At 40.1% G+C, this 21,090-nt stretch overlaps 1 protein-coding gene across 3 annotated transcripts in view; it reads right to left on the bottom strand.

The window, feature by feature from the left end:
* Positions 1 to 1,206: 1,206 nt before the first annotated feature.
* The window catches only part of C4BPA (complement component 4 binding protein alpha), a 40,609-nt gene continuing 20,725 nt past the window's right edge, over positions 1,207 to 21,090 (bottom strand). For 2 of the 3 annotated variants that reach the window (XM_033197993.1, XM_033197992.1), the window contains exons 7-12: positions 19,520 to 19,702; positions 14,395 to 14,589; positions 11,548 to 11,736; positions 4,897 to 5,067; positions 2,183 to 2,358; positions 1,207 to 1,630 (exon numbers count right to left, since the gene is read on the bottom strand). In XM_033197993.1, coding sequence (XP_033053884.1) covers positions 1,457 to 1,630; positions 2,183 to 2,358; positions 4,897 to 5,067; positions 11,548 to 11,736; positions 14,395 to 14,589; positions 19,520 to 19,702 — 1,088 coding nt within the window. In that variant the 3' untranslated portion in view covers positions 1,207 to 1,456. Of the gene's footprint in view, positions 1,631 to 2,182; positions 2,359 to 4,896; positions 5,068 to 11,547; positions 11,737 to 14,394; positions 14,593 to 19,519; positions 19,703 to 21,090 lie in introns of all 3 variants that reach the window. The other variant, XM_033197991.1, reaches the window with a different exon arrangement.

Raw genomic sequence — 21,090 nt, 5'->3', positions numbered from 1 at the left:
CCATTCATCAGGACAGAACCCTATGAACCAGCTACCTCTTAAAAACCCCGCCTTTCAATAGTTCCACACTAGGGATTTACTTTCAACACGAGTTTGGAGGGGACAAACACTCAAACTATAGCAGTGAGTTTCTCCAACAGCTCCATCTCCTCTGTTACATCTAAAGTTCAGTGAAAGCCTGCCATAATGCCATTTCCTTCATGGAATTTTGGGAAAATTAAGCCAAAAAGGCCAGTGTTCAAAAGGCCAGATTTCTGTGTGCAGGGAGAGAAAAGACAGCCAGAGGAGCTGGGATAAGAGTGAGAAAGAGACTGCACAGGAAGCAAGAGTCAGAATAAGTGATGACTTAAAGGAATAAAAGTTTCTAGAGTATCCAGAGATATGAGGAAGTTTGATACGGGGTATCTCTTCCTGTGTGAGGCAGTTGCTCAACCTGTTTTAATTTAATATTAAGGAAAGTGGTGACCAAATCAGATAGAAGACTTGAGAATATGCAGAAGGCTGACATGCGGGCTTGATCTTCATCTGTCTCTCGAAGTTCCTTCTCTGGGGTTGGAATGAGGAGTTCAGACACGAAAGTAAACTTCCTTCATGGAAGGCAATAGTGGAGACGTGGCATGAGTGAAAGAGACAACATGCACAGGGGCTCAGGGGAAAGCGTGACTCCCTCAGAGGGGGAGAATGGATGAGGCTTTAGGGGTGTATTGACATTTAACCTCACCAGGGAGGACGTGAGTACTGTGCACACATGAAACTGTGGAGTAAAGGCAGTCTGTCCAGGATGAGAACCCAAGTATGGCCAGGCATGGTGGCTCACACCTGTAATCCCAGCACTTTGGGAGGCCGAGGTGGGCAGATCACTTGAGGTCAGGAGTTCAAGACCAGCCTGGCCAAAGTGGTGAAACCCCATCTCCACTAAAAATACAAAAATTAGCCAGGCATGGTAGTACACACCTGTAATCCCAGCTACTCAGGAGGCTGAGGCAGGAGAATCACGTGAACCTGGGAGGTGGAGGTTGCAGTGAGCCAAGATCACTGCACTCCAGCCTGAGCAACAGAGTGAGACTCCATCTCAAAACAAAAAAAGAAAATCCAAGTACCTATTTTTTGTGGCCCAAACAGTAAAACAAATGTATTAACTTTATATTATGATTTTTTAAGGATGCTTATTTCACAGAGACCTAAATGACCACAAAGACAAAACAGTTTTCTATAATGTACATTTTTAATCGAAAAAAATGTGCTTTGTGTCTTGAAAAGCAAAAATATAAGCCACACACAGGATGATTAATAATTTCACAATCTCAAAGCACTAAACTTTAGCAAATTATCATTTCTAGATATTTATTATGATGAATATCACTGCCAAATTGACAGTAGATTTGCTAAACTGATCTGTATTGAATTGCAAGAGGCAAGCCAGCAAGGCACCTTTTCCTCCTTCTTTTGAGAAAAATTATAGTTCTTTATCCAAAGTGGATTGTCTTGCCCTGTCTCTCTGTAGTTCCAGTTGTTCAATTTCCAGAGACAGCTTATACACCTCCAGGGCCATTTTCACATCCTCTGGGTTTGGAAAACACTGCATGAGTCTTTTGCCTGCGAGCACTTGTTCACAGCCTTCAGGGGTCTCCTAAAAGAGATATAAGTGGTGGGTGAGATTGAGAAGCTTCTCTCCTAATCATGAAGAAGAGTGGATCCTGACAGTGGAAGGACTACAGGATTGAACCAAGACCAACCTCAGACTGGTGGTTGAGGCTGGGAAAACAAGAAATCACTTGAGTCCCACCACAGTCTTCCCCAAGGGAACATGGATCTGTTCTGAGACAGCTGTCCAGAAGGCTCCCATGGTAACAGAAGCTGTTTTTGCTGACCATCCAGAAATGGAACAACAATATATTATATAGCTTAGCAAAAGTTAAGTTAGGAATCGGTACTACCGGGTCTATGAAACCCTGCTCTGTAAGGGCTCAGTTTTTGCTGTTCTCAAGTGAGAACAGGACAACTTGCCACCCCTAACTTACCAGAATGCTTCAAGTCAAAAAGAGTTTCTTTGAGTGGGAGTGACTCAGAAATGAATCCCGACAAGTCAGATTTCACCACTGTTGAGTGATACAGAGCTCTAGGGGATGCCACCATTTTTAGGGGTTGACAGCGCAGACCTTCCTTGAATTGTGCCACTTACCCACTCACACCTGGGCACCTCTGGGTACCAGGTTCTGTTCTCAGAGCAAGTGATGCTTTGGGGACCAACCATACCATAGCCAGAATCACACTGGATGGTGACATTTTCAGGCTCAACATACTGATTCTTATCTACAGACAACCTTCCGTTCACTAATTCTGGTTTCAGACACAGAGCTGTAATGGAAACATATTTTTAAGAAATCTGTAAATCTATGAAGAAGGACATGACAACAGTCTCGGATAATAAGAATGAACTGTATCTAGTTCTACTAATTGCTCTATCTTTCTCTTCATTTGAAAACAATCATATTAACATTTTATTGAGTATGACTACCTATCAGACTTCTGCTAAGCCCTTTATGTTGCTATCATTTAAGTCTCCTGGCAGCCCTATGAAATGAGCACTGTTATTATTCCTATTTTATCTAAGAGACAGTTGAGATATGTTAAGACACTTTCTCAAGATGGTAACATTTTCATATAATATGACAGCATATTTCTTTTTTTATTATACTTTAAGTTCTGGGATACATGTGTAGAATCTGCAGGTTTGTTACATAGGTACACATGTGCCATGGTGGTTTACTGCATCCATCAACCCGTCATCTACATTAGGTGTTTCTCCTAATGCTATCCCTCCCCTTGCGCCCCACCCCCTGACAGGCCCCAGTGTGTGATGTTTCCCTCCCTGTGTCCGTGTGTTCTCACTGTTCAGCTCCCATTTATGAGTGAGAACATATGGTGGTTGGTTTCTGTTCCTGTGTTAGTTTGCTGAGAATAATGGTTTCCAGCTTCATCCATGTCCCTGCAAAGGACATAAACTCATTCTTTTTTATGGCTGCATAGTATTCCACGGTGTATATGTGCCATATTTTCTTTATTCAGTCTATCATTGATGCGCATTTGGGTTGGTCCCAAGTCTTTGTTATTGTGAATAGTGCTGCAGTAAACATACATGTGCATGTGTCATTATAGTAGAATGATTAATAATCCTTTGAGTATATACCCAGTAATGGGATTGCTGGGTCAAATGGTATTTTAGTTCTAGATCCTTGAGGAATCGCCACACTGTCTTCCACAATGGTTGAACTAATTTACACTCCCACCAATGGTGTAAAGTGTTCCTATTTCTCCATATCCTCTCCAGCATCTGTTGTTTCCACGACAGGGTATTTCCAAAAGAAGATATGTGACCCCAGAATCCCGACTAACAAGGTAACTCTCACTCACAGTCTTGATTGCTGCAAGATTCTATGTATAAAAATTTCCTTCTTGCAGACATTTATGCAGCCAACAGACATATGAAAAAATACTCATCATCACTGGTCATTAGAGAAATACAAACCAAAACCACAATGAGATGCCATCTCACGCCAGTTAGAACGGTGATCATTAAAAAGTCAGGAAACAACAGATGCTACAGAGGTTGTGGAAAAATAGGAATGCTTTTACACTGTTGGTGGAGTGTAAATTAGTTCAACAATGATGGAAGACAGTCTGGCAATTCCTCAAGGATCTAGAACAAGAAATACCATTTGACCCAGCAATCCCACTACTGGGCATACACCCAAAGGATTATAAATCATTCTATGATAAAGAAACATGCACACATATGTTTACTGCAGCACTATTCACAATAGCAAAGACTTGGAACCAACCCAAATGTCCATCAATGGTAGACGGGATTAAGAAACTGTGGCACATATACACCATGGAATACTATGCAGCCATAAAAAAGGATGAGTTCATGTCCTTTGCAGGGACATAGATGGAGCTGGAAACCATCATTCTTAGCAAGATATCACAAGATCAGAAAACCAAACATTGCAAGTTCTCATTCATAAGTGGGAGTTGAACAATGAGAACATGTGGACACAAGGAGGGGAACATCACACGCTGGGGCCTGTTGAGCCGGGGGGCTAGGGGAGAGATAACATTAGGAGAAATACCTAATGTAGGTGACGGGTTGATGGGTGCAGCAAACCACCAGGGTATATGTATACCTATGTAACAAAACTGCATGTTCTGTACATGTAATCCAGAACTTAAAGTACAATAAAAAAAATTTCCTTCTTGCCTATTATTCTCCTGTGTACAAAAGAGAAAATGGTGGCAAATAAATACTGAAGTTTTTGACAGCAAAGTCATGCATGTTGACAGCAAACTTCTATGCATGTAAAGATCAGACCTGATCTCAACTCCTCCTGTCCCCACAACTGCTGCAAACTATGAGTCCCCCTTCACCCTCCCTGGCCCCTCCCACCAACACACACCATCTATATCATAGCAGGTGGTGACTGCCCTGCACGAGACTCTGATGGAAATAACTGTCACTCATGATGTTTATAATTCACTCGGGGAGCCTATATTCATACTAGAGCAAGTTTCCATGGAAACTTTGCCACAGGCCATAGGTACACTAAGATAAAATGTGATGCTTTTAGAATATTTCTGGAAATATACAAGAAACCAGGTATGGGCTGCCTCAAGAAGGCTGAATTTTGTGATTGGGAGAAAGAAATGGAGGAGATTAATGCTTGTGTATGCCCTATGTACTTTTTGCATTGGGTACCATTTGCATCAATTGGTTATTTAATATAAATCAAACCAAATGTTTTCATGCTGCCTCTGACAGGGAAGAAATTTAGCTCTCAGTGCTCTCAGGACAGATCCACCCACTTAGTCTTGAGCTGAAAAGGAAGATGGAGTTACCTTTACATCGAGGGGCTGGAGCTGACCAGCGTGAATTACTGCAGGAGAGTGTCGCCTGTCCGACAAGAATGTAGCCTTTATCACATTCATATGTAATCTCTTCTTTGAAAAGACTGTATATACTAGCTTGTTTATAATGCCCATGGGCAATTTTAGGAGGAATATTGCAATCTTGAGGGAGACACAGAAAAGTAAGAGAGCGTTAGCTTGTAAAGTGTATCAAGTAGCACATTGCAGAATATGTGTAGTTTGTAGGAGGCTTCATTCTGTCCTTCCATCTTCGCCGCCCATAAGAGCATGTAGCCAAATCCAGACATTTGTGCTGCCCTCCTGTACGCCTCAGACTGAGCAACCATAGAAAGGCTTGAGTTATAGCTCTTAGGTTTTCCTTCATCTTATTGACAAGTTCACTCAGCTTTCCATTGTTTAGGAACCATTTTGGCATGCAGCCTTAGGTCATATCACACTCATAGTACACTTAGTCACTTTCAGGCTAAATGCAGAGATGTGCATCCGTGAGAAACTGTAAGGATGTTTTATCATCCACAATCTCTGAGTCATTGCTTCCCAGTCGATACTGTCTATCCATGCCCAGGAAGAAAATCCTATGTTTTAAAACGTTATAGAAAAGAGCTCATAGGATAAATGAAAATGGTGACTTGAACATTGAAATAGTCAAGAGGACATAGCGGGTGCAGAGCACCTCTCTGAAAGGGAATACTATCAGGTCCACAAACACTGCATGAGAAAATTTAAAAAAAAAAAAAAAAAGAGCAGCAGGAATGTCGGACAAAGTACTATACCAGTGGACTATGGCAGTTGTAAGTACTATAATAAGATGCTCCTAGAAGCATGGAAAAGGTGATGGCCCACAATAAATCAGGCTGAAATGCTGGGATTGCCATGGCAGATGGTATAAGAAGGGATTAAATGACTCAGGGAAGTGCACATGCTGGAGTGGACATTTGTGTACACTGAAAAATGCACCAGGTAGTTATGCCACATGGGAAGTCCTAGAGGGAACAATATTTACCAAAGCTATAAGGAACTCCCTGAAAAGAGGAGAACCAACATCAAATGCTGGAACTGATGACAAAAAAGGTCATAAATGAAAAAGGTTCACTGATAGCCATAGCAGTCAGAGAGCTGCTCATATGCCTCAGAAGCTAAATAAATGCAACCATTATAATGAATTGCAAGGTCAGAGAGGCAACCAGGGGTGCCTGAGAGTTATGAATATTAAACCATAGCATCCTTAGGGGTGAAAACAGATGAGCAGCCAACAACAATATTTGTACCATCAAGAGAAATTAAGGATGGATGATCAAGGGACCAATGGCATTTGGCCCAATAAAAAGTCACAATCCTTTGCCCAATATATGAACCTAGGACAGTTTTCCAGCCTGGTAATCATTAATTGAAGATGAGGCCAGTTGCCAGGAGTGAAGATGCTATAAAATCTTGGAAGGTTTGCACAGTAATGAATCTGCCAGTCCTCCAAGAGGACCTATGTTTATTTATGTAGGTAACTGTGCACTGATAAAAGAGGTACAATAATTCAAAAATTATTGCACACAGGGCTTGAGTTGACATTGATACCTAGAACCATCATAGCTCTCCTATTAGTCCAGTTTGTGGTCATTTACATTATCCTTGAAAGTATAGTCAGAATAGACAAAATTGGTAGTTGGCCCAGCCCCTATATTGGGTTCTTGACCTGTGGGGTAAGAGCCATCTTATGCAGGAAGACCAAGTGAAAGCAATTGATACTGCCCACCCATCTCACCCTCTCCCCAAGGCAAATAAAGTAAATTTAAAGAAAAAAACACTACCACAATGTCTCCTGGGGTGAGAGAGGAACATGAAAATTAGTGCCGCTCAAACAGCTAAATACATTGGAGTGGTCATCCCTATTATATTTCCATTAAATTCTTATCTGTCTACTATAAAAATTAGAATAATTCTGAAGAACTACAGTATACCACTGAAAAAAAACCACACATCTTAGTTCCTATTGCAGCCATTGTACCAGATGTGGTATCTTTGCTAGGGCAGATTAATGTGACTTCAAGTAAATGAGGTCACTGATTCAGCAAAGGCCCTTCTTTCCTTTCCTAGCAGAAACAGTTTGCATATACATGGAAGGTGTCAGGAGTGTACATTTGCAGGTTTGTTTTTGGTCTATGATAACCCTCCTGCCCATGTCATAATAGAGTCTGAATATATCTTGACCATCTGGATATCTACAGAACATGACATTGATCCAATATATCAATGGCATCATGTTAATTTCCCCAGATAAGCAAGAGATATTAGCATGATGATGCTCGAAAGTAAAAAATAAAACAAAAAATAGAGTCAGGTGTTTGCCACATCAATAAAATTTTCAGAGGTCCAAGGTTCAGGGAACACTAAGATATCCCATCCAAACTGAAGTCAAATTATTGCAAATTGCACATCCCACTCTGAAGAATGCAGTACAGCACCTAAATAGGACTTTTCAAATTCTAGAGGTGGCATAATTCATACTTGGGGATGGTGCTCCAACGCATAGGCTAAGGGGGACAACTGATTGCCAGGTTTGAGTGGGGCCCATGGTAGGAAAGTGCTCAACAACAAGTCTAGTCTGCAGTGAAATTACCCTGTTGCTTGAGCCTTAGGACCCAGCAGAGCCTAGTGTATTGAAGGTGGTTGTAGTAGGAAAAGATGCAAACATCAACAGGACATTTACACCATAGACCACTGAGATCATGAAGCAAGGCCATGCACTGCAGTAGAGGACTGTATGCTTTCTGAAATATAACTCTTGGCATGTTACCAGGTCCTGATAGAGAAAGCTCCTGACAGTGGGTCATTAAGTGATCATGCAGCCAGAATCACCCATCATGAGCCAAGTCTGTCAGACCCATCAGGTTATAAGGTTAAGCAGGCAACCATTCATTATAAGATAGAAGTAGAGCATCTGCAATTGAGCATGGGCAGGACAAGATGGCACAGGCAAGCTGCACAAACAGAAAGCCCAGTTCCTACCTGTACCCAGCCACTGTGGCAGGAGTGCCTCTTCTTTAGCTCACAGTTGTGACTGTAGCAGTTATCCAATAAAACCAACTGTCAGGATGGGGAAAACTCTGAGCGTGGTTCACAAATATTTTTGGTACTGTAAGCCAAAAATAAAATTCTAAGGTCCCCCAACCATCTGAATGGACCCCTCCTCTCGGCCAAGGGCATTCCAGAGTTAACCTGAATATCTTGTTCAGGCTATGATGGAAGAGAGGGTTGGACATTCCCCATTATACCCATCCAACATTAACATCAACACAGATCTTAAATCTAATAAGAAACATTTATGGCTCAGCACAGTGGTTCATGCCTGTAACCCCAGCACTTCGGGAGGCCGAGGTGAGTGGATCACTTCAGGTCAGGAGTTCAAGAACAGCCTGGCCAACATGGTGAAACTCTGTCTCTACTAAAAATACAAAAATTAGCCGGGCGCAGTGGCATGTGCCTATAATCCCAGCTACTCGGGAGGCTGAGGCAGGAGAATCTCTTGAACCCAGGAGGTAGAGGTTGCCATGAGCTGAGATCGTATCACTGCACTCCAGCCTAGGCAACAGGGTGAAACTCTGTCTCAAAACAAAACAAAACAAAACATATCTCCACAACCTCTTATCATAAACCAAATATTCCTTTCTTCTGGTAATAATTCAACCAATTGCCAATCAGAAAATCTACCTATGATCCAGAAGCCCAGCCCCACTCCCCCTTCCCTGACACCACTTTGAGTTCTCCCACCCTTCCAGATCAAACCAGTGTAAATCTTACATGTATTATGTCTCCCTAAAATGTATAAAAGCAAGCTGTACCCCGACCACCTTGGCCACAGTCGTCAGGACCTCCTGAGGCTGTGTCACAGGTGCGTCCTCAACCTCAGCACATAAATTTTCTAAATTGATTGAGACCTGTCTCAGATATTTTGGGTTCACAGTTTGTGTTGTAGAGAAGAGAGAGATCGCCTCCACCTCTAATCCCCTTAGCTCTCATGTGGGCTCTTCGGCTGGATCTAGAAATCAAATTGGCACTAGGTAGATTAACAAGGGAAAAGCACACAAATTTTATACATACATGGAGATCTTCCCAAGAGGGTAAAGTCTGAAGAAGTGGCCAAAGCAAGATATTGCATACTTTGTAAACAAAGAACAATAAATTTGAGAAGAAATGTCAGGACAAAGGGGATTTGGCTAGGAGCAGTAAATTTCTAGGAGAGTCACTAGGAGATGTATAGGGAGGGGCTGTAAAACTAGTGGAAAATAAAAGCTACTTTGGGAATTTTAGTATTCAGGTCCACTGCAGCCCCTAAATCCCAGTCTCTGGTGATAAGGGCTATATAGTTTCTTGCTCTAGAAGGGGTAGAGTACTGCTCCCAGAGGAATCTTTATGGCTTGTGCATGCAAAAAGAGACAGGACAGCTAGCCCTTTCTGAAATTTCAATTTCTCTAATGTTTTCAACTTGAAATATTCGACATACCAATTCAGCATATTTTGAGATGGCATGTCCTTCACTCCTTTGGTCCTTCACTCCACTCCTAAAATGGAAGCTGCATTACAGCCCAATCAAGGACAGTCTTGAAAGACAACTTGTAAGGGGTAATCTTCCTGAAAGGAAGTGCTATAGAGGGTACACCTAAAGAAAGTGGCCTAAGGATAGGCTAAATTAGGATTCAGGGCATGGAATGAATGGCTTGTCTGGTCAAAGTCCTAGTCCTGTAAGGAGAAAGATTGGAAGATTGGGCACAAAGAGATCTGGGGTAGGAGCAAGTAAGTGGACATTTGAGAGTGGGCGGGAAGTGTGAAGATCTTTGTTTTGTGTGTTAACACCAGAGCATCCCCAGTAGAAAAGGTATTAAACAACCAAGTAAAAAAAAAGTCTCAGCCAGTTGAGGTAAGCCATTCTCTGTTATTGGCCTCATGGGTGCTGGCACAAGAGGAAGAGGAGCAGAGTGGTTGTCGTGGCATGCATGGAAGACAAGCATGGACCCAACAGCATGGGGTCCCACTCACCAAGGCTCATTGTTGTCACTGAATCTTCAACCTGCCAACAACAATGCTAAGTCCATAGTATGATACCATTACTTGAGGCAACCAAAAAGCCACTTCCTAGCAAGTTGACTACATTGGACCTCTTCCACCATGAAAGGAAGAGAAGTGTATTCTCATAGAACTAGACAAATATTGCAGGCATGGGTTTGCCTTTCTTCCTTGCAGAACCTCAGTCAGCATGGTCATCTTAAGGGTTATAGAGTGTCTGAACAATTGGCATTGACATAGGATCCACTACATCCAACTAGAAAACCCACTTACAGCAAAGACGATGTGTTGTTGGGACCATACTCACAGAATCCACTACTCAAATCACATACTGCATTACTCAGAACCTGCCGACCTGTGAAAACACTGAATGGCCTATTAAGGGCACAGTTGAAGTGCCAGCTGGGAGGCAATGCTTGACAGTGATGGGACACTGTCTTCCAAAATGCTGTATTTATTTTAAATCATATTGACTTTTATACGGCTCTGGGTCCCCAGTAAAATAAATGCATGGGTCCAGGAACTAGGGGATGGAAGCGTGAGTGGCCCCACTGGCCACCACTCTAAGTGACCTACTTGGGAAATTTGTGCTTCACATCTCTGAAGCTCTGGGACCTGCAGGTTTAAAAGGCCTGGTTGGCAAAGTGGGGACATTTCTACAAGTGGGAGATAGGAGTTTCCCTGTTGATTAATAAGCTGCAACTAATGCTTGGTCACTTTGGGCTCCTAATAGGGGTAATGAGCCCTCACCATCGCTAGATAGAGATATCAAACACAAAGGGAGAAGGGTGGAATGTGTTAACACTTGAGCCATTTTTTTGTGGGACAAAGTCTTGCTCTGTTGCCCAGGCTGGAATGCAGTGGCGTGATCTTGGCTTACTGCAACTTCTACCTCCTGAGTTCAAGCGATTCTCCTGCCTCAGCCTCTTGAGTAACTGGGATGACAGGCCCACACCACCATGCCTGGCTAATTTTTTGTATTTTTAATAGAGACCAGGTTTCGCCATATTGGCCAAGCTAGTCTCGAACTCCTGACCTCAGGTGATCTGCCCACTTCAGCCTCCCAAAGTGCTGGGATTACAGGTGTGAGCCAGCATGCCTGGCCCACTTGAGCCTTTTGGAGAAGCAGAAGGAGGCATTCCACACTGGGTGATGGTCTGACTGGAGGGCTCAGAGGCAACAGAAGGCTGCTGCTTGAGGAAGAAGAAGGAAGCGAGCTCAGAAAGGCAGGTTCAAATAGATTTTGACAGTTGTTCTTCTGCAGATTGAGACATATGGACCAGAAATAAAGGGAGAAAGAGAATAATACAAAGAAACAAAACGCAGTACTTGAAAAGTCCAGCTTACCTATTACATGCTATCTATTTCACTGATTCAGAAAAGAGGAAACTGAGGAGGCCAAAAGAAAGGGAACACACAATGAGGAGGAAGGAGAAAGTTGGACCCATTCCAAGAATCGTGCAAGGTATATGAATTTTTTTACCTAATTTTAAACCTTCTCTTAATAATCTCCATCACACTCATATGAAGAAACTCCCAGAATAAGATAATTCTACGAACTCTTACTGTCTCCACATGATGGTGTTCGGGGACTCCATGTGCCATCTGGTTGGCATATAGCTGAAAGTCTTCTGACCCCATGACACGAAAATAAAATCTCATCTCCGTAGAAATAAACACAGTGATTGGCAGGACGATTTTTCCTGTGTTGAGTGATTTGAGCACTATCTAGCTTTGGTTCAGGGCAACATAATGCTGAAAAATAAAACGTGAGGTGCATGGTTAGTAAAATCACCATGAGGAAGCTTCCATGGCTAACAACCCCATTTCCATCTTTGGAAGATCTCACTACTGAAGAGAGATTGGGGAAACAGAAAAGGAGACTCAGGACACTCCAAGTCTGCTCTTTTCCCCCTTATTTGCTAAAGTCCTCTAATCCAACTAAGCATTTCATTAGGAGTCTCCAAAATGAAAAGTTGGATTAAACCTATATGAAGAGCCAGGTGTGGTAGCTCATGCCTGTAATCACAGTGCTTTGGGAGTTCAAGATGGGAGAATTGCTTGAGCCCAGGAGTTTGAGACCAGCCTGGGCAACAGAGTGAGACCCTGTCTCTAAAAAATTTTAAAAAATTAAAAAAAAAATTTAACCAATAGGAAAATGTAAATTTTCAAAATTATTCAAGAACAATGACAAACAACATCCATTTACTTATGGCTTCATTATTAAACTCTCTATTAACTTACACTTCTCAAGTCACAAAGAAGAAGAAAGTTTTCAAAAGTTTACATCCACCTAACAGCTAAAGCATACGAATAAATTTAAATTACTGCTTATTTCAAGGATTTTTCTTTTTTGATGCAAAATTTAAGAGAACTAGCTATTTAAATGGCAAGATCTTGCTTTATCACTCAGGCTGGAGTACAGTGGCACAATTATGGCTCACTACAGTCTCAAACTCCTGGGCTCAAGCAATTCTCCCACTCACCCTCCTGAGTAGCTGGGACTACAGGTGTGTGCCACCACACCCACTAAGTTTTTTATTTTTTGGTAGACAAGGGGTCTCACTATGTTACCCAGGCTGGTCTCAAACTCCTGGCCTCAAGTGCTCCCCTCACCTCAGCTTCCCAAAGTTCTGGGATCACAGATGTGAGCCATGATGTCTGGCCAAATTCTTTAATTTTTTAATATAGTAAGAGCTGCTATAGGGACATAATTTTTTTATTCATTAGTCGCAATACTTCAAGAAAAATCTTGCTATTGTCTGATGTAAGAGAAAACATCAAAACAGAATAAAACATTATATTCTCCATGTCAGTAACTCAACCAGTATTAAAATGGGGTCTTTTGGACATACTCAAACACTTCCAGTGCTGATTTGTTTAGGAATTATAATAAAAATACTCAGCAATCATATGGTTTGGATGTTATAGCAACAATAATATTTATGAAATGCTTTACAGTATAGAACATACTTTTAAATATGTAAGTCATGAGTCTAAATTCACATTTGATCAGGTTTCATAACTTGGATAAATACTACTTCACTTCTGCTTTTAAAATTGTTAAAAATATTCTTTATTAAATAATTAAATCAATAAGACCATAGTGGGTCAAATAAATGTAACCAACTGGGTCCTGCTCTGTCATCCAGGCTGGAATGCAGTGGCGTGACCTCGGCTCACTGCAGCCTTGGCCTCTTAGCCTCAAGTTATCCTCCTACCTCAGTGTCCTGAGGAGCTGGGATTACAGACACGTGCCACCACATTCAGCTAATTTTTACAATTATTTGTAGAGACAAGGGTCTCACTATATTGCCCAGGCTGGTCTCAAACTCGTGAGCTCAAGCAATCCTCCCGCTTCAGCCTCCCAAAGTACTGGGATTATAGGTATGAGCCACCACACCTGGCCTAAACACAACTATAAAGGAGGTTTTTAAACATCTATAAGCAGTATTTTTTGTTATTTAAGTAATGGCAATAAGTTAATTATTAAGTATATTTTTAATCCAGTCCTTTCATTAAAATATTTTATTCTATTTCCCCAAAATGAGTCTGAATAACTGCAATTAAACTTTGTTAAGCCTTAATACGAAATAAATAATCTTCTGACAGGTTGATCTAAGCTACCACTTTTCGTTATTTATGCATTTCACACATTGTTCAAATTCTGACATGTAGCATAAAATTCCCTGTATTCTTGGCCTCAGTTACTTCACCTCTAAAGTGGCAAGGTTCTGATAGATGGGTAGAGGAAAGCATTTTCTTCCTCTGTTGTCTGTTTCAGCGAGGCTCATAAAATAGTATCCACTTGTCCTTCAGTCCCTCACTCATTCCCACAAATAAAAGAGGTGCATCTCCTACCAGAGAAACTGGAGAAAGTCTCCTTTATATCCTTCTGAAGTGAGAATACTGAGTCACGAGTCAGGACTTGTCTTCTAGAGGCAGATCAGGAAGTCCTGCCATCTCATGACTCAAGAGGAATGAGACGCAAGTCACCTTGCAGCTGGTTACGTTCATGACTGTTTCACAAACTTGTCTACTGCCAAACACCCTAAAGCCCATACTAGGGGGAGGTAAGGGCTATGAAGGAAACCTGACTCTGACAATAGTTGAACTGTATTCTCCATTCTAGTTTTACCAGTAAGAAGACTAATACCTAATCTGCATACTGTTTGACCTCTGTGTCTACTTCTCATTTGATTCTGAACTGGGATAAGGAAAGGTTCCAATTTCTCAGTGCCTCAAACTGTAACATGTTTATGGTCCCCTTCTGTAACTAACGGTTCACTAATCTGTTCAGTTAACTTAATTCTAAACTTGTTGTGAGGGATAAAATTATATCCATTTAAGGTAGAGAATCCTAGCATGTACTGGACGTTTAATATACAAAAATATTTAAAAACAAAAACTCACCCTCACATCCTTGGTATGGGGTCCATCTCAAATTTTTCTGACAAATCAAAGTCGTAGGTGCATCTGTAGTGGGTTTGTAGCCAGGATGACAGCGGTACCTTAATATAGTCCCAACAACATACACATCCTCTTTTTTTGGCCTAGGATATGTTTCCCAGGAAGCATGTGGAATGTCTGGTAAGTTAGTACAACTATCTACTCATGAAAGAAGAAGAACAAAAGGACACTATTACTAGGGCTGCCACAGCAATCAATAAGCCTGTCCTATCAAAGGGGGTCATGTGTTCATTCAGCCTGGAACCAACCTGCAAGGCCTGATGTATCAACCACACCAGAAAAGACGCATGGACATTTGCTCAAATGTGCACACCTCCAGAGAGGCTCTTTACTAAGGGCACTCCCAAGAGGTTTCCATGTGCTGTGCCAAGTATAATAATATTAATTCTCCTTCCTCTTCTTTACACTTCAGAGATTTTAGTTTCTGAACTGAAGCATGGCAGGAAAACTATCACAAACAAATCTAACTATGTTTCCTGATTGATTGGGGAAAATAAACAAGAGCCATTCCCCTCATCCAGATGATACCAGGAATGGCTTGGCAAGAAAAAAAACAAACTCCAAGCATTTTCTGAGCCTGGGCCTTGGGTCTTGTCCTCTTCTCTCTTTCCCAATGCTACTGATTCATATGATATGGAAATATAATGCAAACATCTACCACATTGGATGTTTATCACCTTTTATCTTCAGACAATTGAAATGGAATATAAAAGTTCCTTTTTAACAGCATTATTGAGATTCAAGTCACAACAAATAAATTCACCCATTTTGAATGTGTAATTCGATGGTTTTCAGTATATACAGAGTTGTGTAACCATCACCATTAACAAATTTCAGAATATTTTTATCAACCCAAGAAGAAACCTCATATTCATTATCAGTCACTCTCTATTTCCACCTCCCCCTAGGTCCTGACAACCACTAATCTTTTTTTTTTTCTTTATGGATTTGACTAATCTGAGCATTTTAAATAAATGGAATCACACAATATATGTACTTTTTGTTGCTGGCTTATTTCAGTTAGCATAATATTTTCAAGGTTCATCCATATTGTAGCATACATTAGTACTTTTTATTTTTCATTTTTATTGCCAAATGATATAATCCATTTTATGGATAAATCACTTTTTGTTTATTCATTATTCAGTTGATGAGTATTTGGGTTCTTTGGCTATTATGAATAATGCTGCTATGAATCTTCATGTAAAATTTTTTGGGTGGATATATGTTTTCATTTCTCTTGGGTAGATACCCAGGAGGATAATTACTGAGTCATATGGTAACTCCATGCTTAAACTTCAGAGGGACTGCAAAAACTCTTTTCCAAAATGGTCTCACCAATTTACATTCCTATTAGCAGTGTATGAGAGTTCTAATTTTTCCACATCCTCACCAACATTTGTTATTGTCTATCTTTCCTATTATAGCCATTCTGCTGGATGTAAAGTGGTATCTGATTGTTACTAGAAGGCTATCCTTACAAGAAATACTAAAGGAAATTGTTCAAACTGAAAGCAATTGACACCAGACAGTAATTTGAATCCACACAGAAAAACAATGAGCATCAGCAGAGGTCATTATGTCAGTAATTTGAAACCCAATATGATATATATTACTACTCCTTCCTTCTCTTAGCTGATTTAAACAGCAATTGCATAAAACAATATGTATATAATTGCATTATTAAGCCTATAACATACAGAAATGCAATATTTGACAATAACATCACAAGAAAGGTAGGAGGGAACAAAGCTGTATTGTAGTACAGAAGTGACACCAGATGGTAAATCTACAGGAAGAAATAAAGAGAGCTAGAAATGATGAATAAGCAGATTAACATAATAAACTCTATAAATATATACTTGCCCTCCTTTCTTCTCTCAGCTACTATAAAAGACATGAAACATGAAATTATGTAAAACAATAATTATAAAAATATATTGTGCAGTTTGTAATATATGTAAGTGCAAAATATGTCGTTGGATTCTTGGTTGAGGTTTTTATCTTTCTGCACTTTGAATGTGTCATCTAGCTGCTTTCTAGCCTCCATTCCTTCTGATGAGGAATCAGATGTTAATCTTACTAGGGTTACATTGTACATGATGTATTGCTCTTCTCTTGCTGCTTTCAAGATTTTCTCTTCATTCTTGGTTTTCAACATTTTGATTATAATGTCTCCAGGTCTAGATATTTTTGCATTTGTCCTACTTAAGTTCAACAAGCTTCTTGGATATGTAGATTAATGTGTTGTTTTGTTTTCTGTTTGGGCTTTTTTTTTTTTTTTGGTCAAATTTGTGATATTTTCAGCCATTTTTCCTTTGTATAGTTTTTTAGCTCCTTTTTCTTTCTCTCATCTTTCTGGGATTCTCATTACACATATGTTGGTACACTTTATGGTGTCCCACATTTCTCTGATGCTGTTTATTTTTCCTCATTCTTTTTATCTCTGTGCTGCAGATTGCATAATCTCAATTTATCTTCGAATTCTTTTTCCAACTCAAATCTTACTGTTGAGTTCCTCTTTTGAATTTTTCATTTTACTTACTGCATTTTTCAACTCTACAATTTCCATTATCTTTTTAAAATAATTTCTATCTTTATCAATATTTTCTATTTGATAAAACACTGTCATAATACTTTGCTTTAATTCTTTAAATATTGTTTCCTTTAGTTCTTGGGACATATTTATAATAGCTGCTTTGTAATTCTTTGAACTTTTCTGCTAAGTCCAATCTCTGGGCTCCCTCAAAAACAGTTTCTATTGTTGGCTTTTTCCCTTTACATGGGTCACTCTTTCCCATTTCTTTGCATGTCTGACAATTTTTTTTTTTTTGAAAACGGGACATGTTAGATAATACATTGCAGCAACTTTGGATATTGGTTCTCCCTTACCACCTTTAGGATCTGTTGTCTTGTTTGTTTCTTTAGTGACATAATTGGACTAGTTCAGTTAAGTCTATTTCCTTCAAAGTGTGCAACATCTAACAGCATGCCTCAGAGAGCACAGACTTGGGCGTGTACACAGTCTTTTTAACTGCTAGGGATAACTGTGGTTTTCTCTTTGACTGTCTCTTTCTCATTGAGACTTTGGGTGATCTACCTCTGTTGGTATTACATATAACTATTGGCCTCCAACAATTTTTATCTGATTGTTCTATTTTTTTCAACAACTCCCTGGGGCATAATATGCATCACAGTCTAATCCAATTAAAGTTCCTTGAAAGGGGCAGAGTGTTTACAGTCTTTGAAGCTTGCTCCAAATCTGCCCTGGAAGAATGTCTGTCCTATAGATCAGGAGCTGGGGGAAATTAGAAAACTCATTCTTCTCCAGGTACTGCACTAGAGTTCTTCCTACGGTGTAGGAGCTGTGAGGAGAGAAAAGTGGGCAGTAGGAACAGGCACTGCCACCCAGCTGTGCCCACCACCAAGTACACATATTCCACAACTCAGAGCCAGGGAGAATACTAACTGCCAATATGCATAGTTGTCAACCTACCCATAATAGTTCTTCCATTCTAGAAAGCTGGGGAAGATGGGAGATGCCACTTGGCTGCTGTGCCAACTGGAATAGTTCTCCTGCAACATAGAGCTATGCAAAAAGGGGAGACTGAATTCTTTACCAGCTGCCCCACTTAGATCCTCACCATATAATGGGAGTTGGGGGTGAAGGAACAGACACTGATGCCTGTTTGCTGGCACCTATTCAATATACGACTTCCACAGCATGGATCTTTGAAAAATGCTATCATGTAAGTTTCACGGGCTGCCACATCCACCCCAAATAAATTTTTTACCCCAGGGAGCTGGGGAAGATGGGAGATGCCACTTGGCTGCTGTGCCAACTGGAATAGTTCTCCTGCAACATAGAGCTATGCAAAAAGGGGAGACTGAATTCTTTACCAGCTGCCCCACTTAGATCCTCACCATATAATGGGAGTTGGGGGTGAAGGAACAGACACTGATGCCTGTTTGCTGGCACCTATTCAATATACGACTTCCACAGCATGGATCTTTGAAAAATGCTATCATGTAATTTTCACGGGCTGCCACATCCACCCCAAATAAATTTTTTACCCCAGGGAGCTGGGGAAGATGGGAATTGCCACTCATGAGCCCACAGTAACCATCCTCCCACAAGGTAGAGCTGTTGCAGCCACTAGTTCTAATGCAATGTCCTCTCACTGTTCCTATCAAGTTTCCATATTTTTGCTGAATAAATGCCCCTCAATTTGTTGTAATCCCTTTGATCAATCTCCAGATACCTTGAGCGGTTTTCTTTGCTAATTTTGACCAGCTTGGTGGATACCTTTTCAGGAGAGAGGTTTCCCCAAACTCTTCCACCTCTGTTCCAGAAATCCCCAGAAGTTCTTGGTATTTTGTGAGGGCAAAACTTAGAGCACAAGGCATCAGTGGCTTCCTTCCCTTACCAGTTGTATAACCTTGGGCAAGTCTTTTAACCTCTGTGAACAGTTTCTCATCTGTAACACAGGATAATCATAGTGCCCACAATTGTTGGGAGGATTCATTGAGTTAATCCTTGTTATGCACCTAGTCTAGCGCCAAGTTATCATTATTACCATTGTCATTATTTTTAATAATCCACATGAGTTTATAACTTCAGAGTGTTGGAATCACAACCAGTTCACACAATACTTTTGTACAAGTTATAAAAGGCATTTTTCCTCAGGACACTTTATTATTTGTCTTTCAAAGTAATTATAATAATATAATGATTTTGTCAGAATAAGACAACTTTCTATCATATTCCAGAAAACTGTTGAAATAAATATACAAATCCACAATATCTACAATGTTAACACCTCCCTTTAAGGTTGGAATGTGCACAGTCTTGTGGTATGTGGCAGTCTTGTGTGATGATATATGACCTCGCAGAGTGTATTAAAGTCATTTTTCTTTCCAACAAGAAAAAAATAAAGGAAATTATTGATATAGATGTAAATTTTTACTGTAATTCATAATGGGCCTATGCATGCAAGTATACCCATATTAACAGTACTGTTTACCTTTAGATGTCAAACATTGAAATTCCTTCATAGTCCATACTTACTGGGCTCACAAGCAGGAGGAGAAGGATCCCATTTGCTATCAGCACCACAACGAATTACACTGCTGCCTCTGAGAACAAAACCTCTTTGGCAGTTAAACACAATAGCATCTTTGTAATTATAGATGGGTCCAAATCCAGAGACAATTTCCCCATGTGAAACATCTGGCTTGTGACAGGTGATTTCTAAAGAATCATGAGAAAAGACAAGTGGATTTTAAAAGATAAATGGTAATAATGATATTATTGCTACTGCTAATCCAGTTACAAGTGCAACACAAATGCCTGATGAATGTGCATGTCAAGTAGATACAAGGGAAACATTTTAAAGTGAATACACATACACAAACACATACATACATAATATGGCCGTATATATTTATATATATATATGTACTCCTTTTAGTACTAGTTTTTATTGGTGGAGAAGTTGAAGAAGTTATCCACAATTACCTCATAGAAAGACCAATGTGATGAAAACTCATTTTACTGAGGCTTTTAAAAGCTGAAATTATTTATATTATGTTAATAATATATATAATACTATATATTTATATATTCTATAATATAGTATTATAGAATATATAACATTATACTAATATATATACATTATATATTTTATTATATTTGATATAATATATATTTATATATACATATAAGTATGTGTGTGTGTTTATATATAAAATATGTAATTTCAGCTTTTAAAATGAGTTTTCATTACATTGGTCCTTCTTCGAGATGATTGTGGATAGCTCCTTCAAATTCCCTACCAATAAAAATCAGTCATACATAACACAGCAGAAACATATTTCTAAGGCCCCCAAAACTTTCAATATAATGGCCTAATTTCCTAGATGATTTTGGTTATGGGTCAGTGACCCATAGTAATTACATAGTGCAGAGGCAGCCCAGGGGATCAGAGACCCATTCCCCGACAAGCAGAGAACAAGCTGCCCTCTATCCCACACCCCTCACCCACATCCTGGCAGCCATCCAATCCTGTCAATTCTGCCACTTTAATTCCTCTACAATCCCTTAACTTCTCTCCAGCCCCACTGCCACACTACAGCTGAAGCCACCTTCAGTTTTTGGCTGGAGGGTTGCACAGTTGCTGTCTTAGTCTGTTCCTGCTGCTATAAGAAAATACTTTTGCTAGTTTATAAATGATCAAAATTTATTTCTCACAGTTCTGGAGGCTGGGAAGTTCAAGATCTAGCCACCATCAGATTCAATGTCTGCTTGCTCTCTCCTTTCAAGATGGTGCCTTCTTGCTGCGTCCTCACATCGGGGAAGGGATGAATGCTCTGTCCTCACAAGACAGAAGGGCAAAAGAGACTAGGGCTCTCACTTCAACCTCTTTTATAAGGGCACTAATCCCATTCCTGAGGGTGGATCCTTCATGACTTAATCACTTACCCAAAAGTTCCACCTGTTAAAACGATCACATTGGGTCTTAGGTTTTATCATGAGTTTGGAGGGACATATTCAAGCCATAACAGGTGACTGTCAGTTAAGTTTTGTCCTACTTCAGGTTGTTGTCCCACAGCCAGAGTTATCTTTCTAAAATGCAGCAC

The sequence above is a fragment of the Trachypithecus francoisi genome, unplaced genomic scaffold (genome assembly GCF_009764315.1).
Source record: "Trachypithecus francoisi isolate TF-2019V2 unplaced genomic scaffold, Tfra_2.0 Lachesis_group5, whole genome shotgun sequence".
NCBI lineage: Eukaryota > Metazoa > Chordata > Mammalia > Primates > Cercopithecidae > Trachypithecus > Trachypithecus francoisi.
This window is presented reverse-complemented; position numbering and strand designations above follow the sequence as displayed.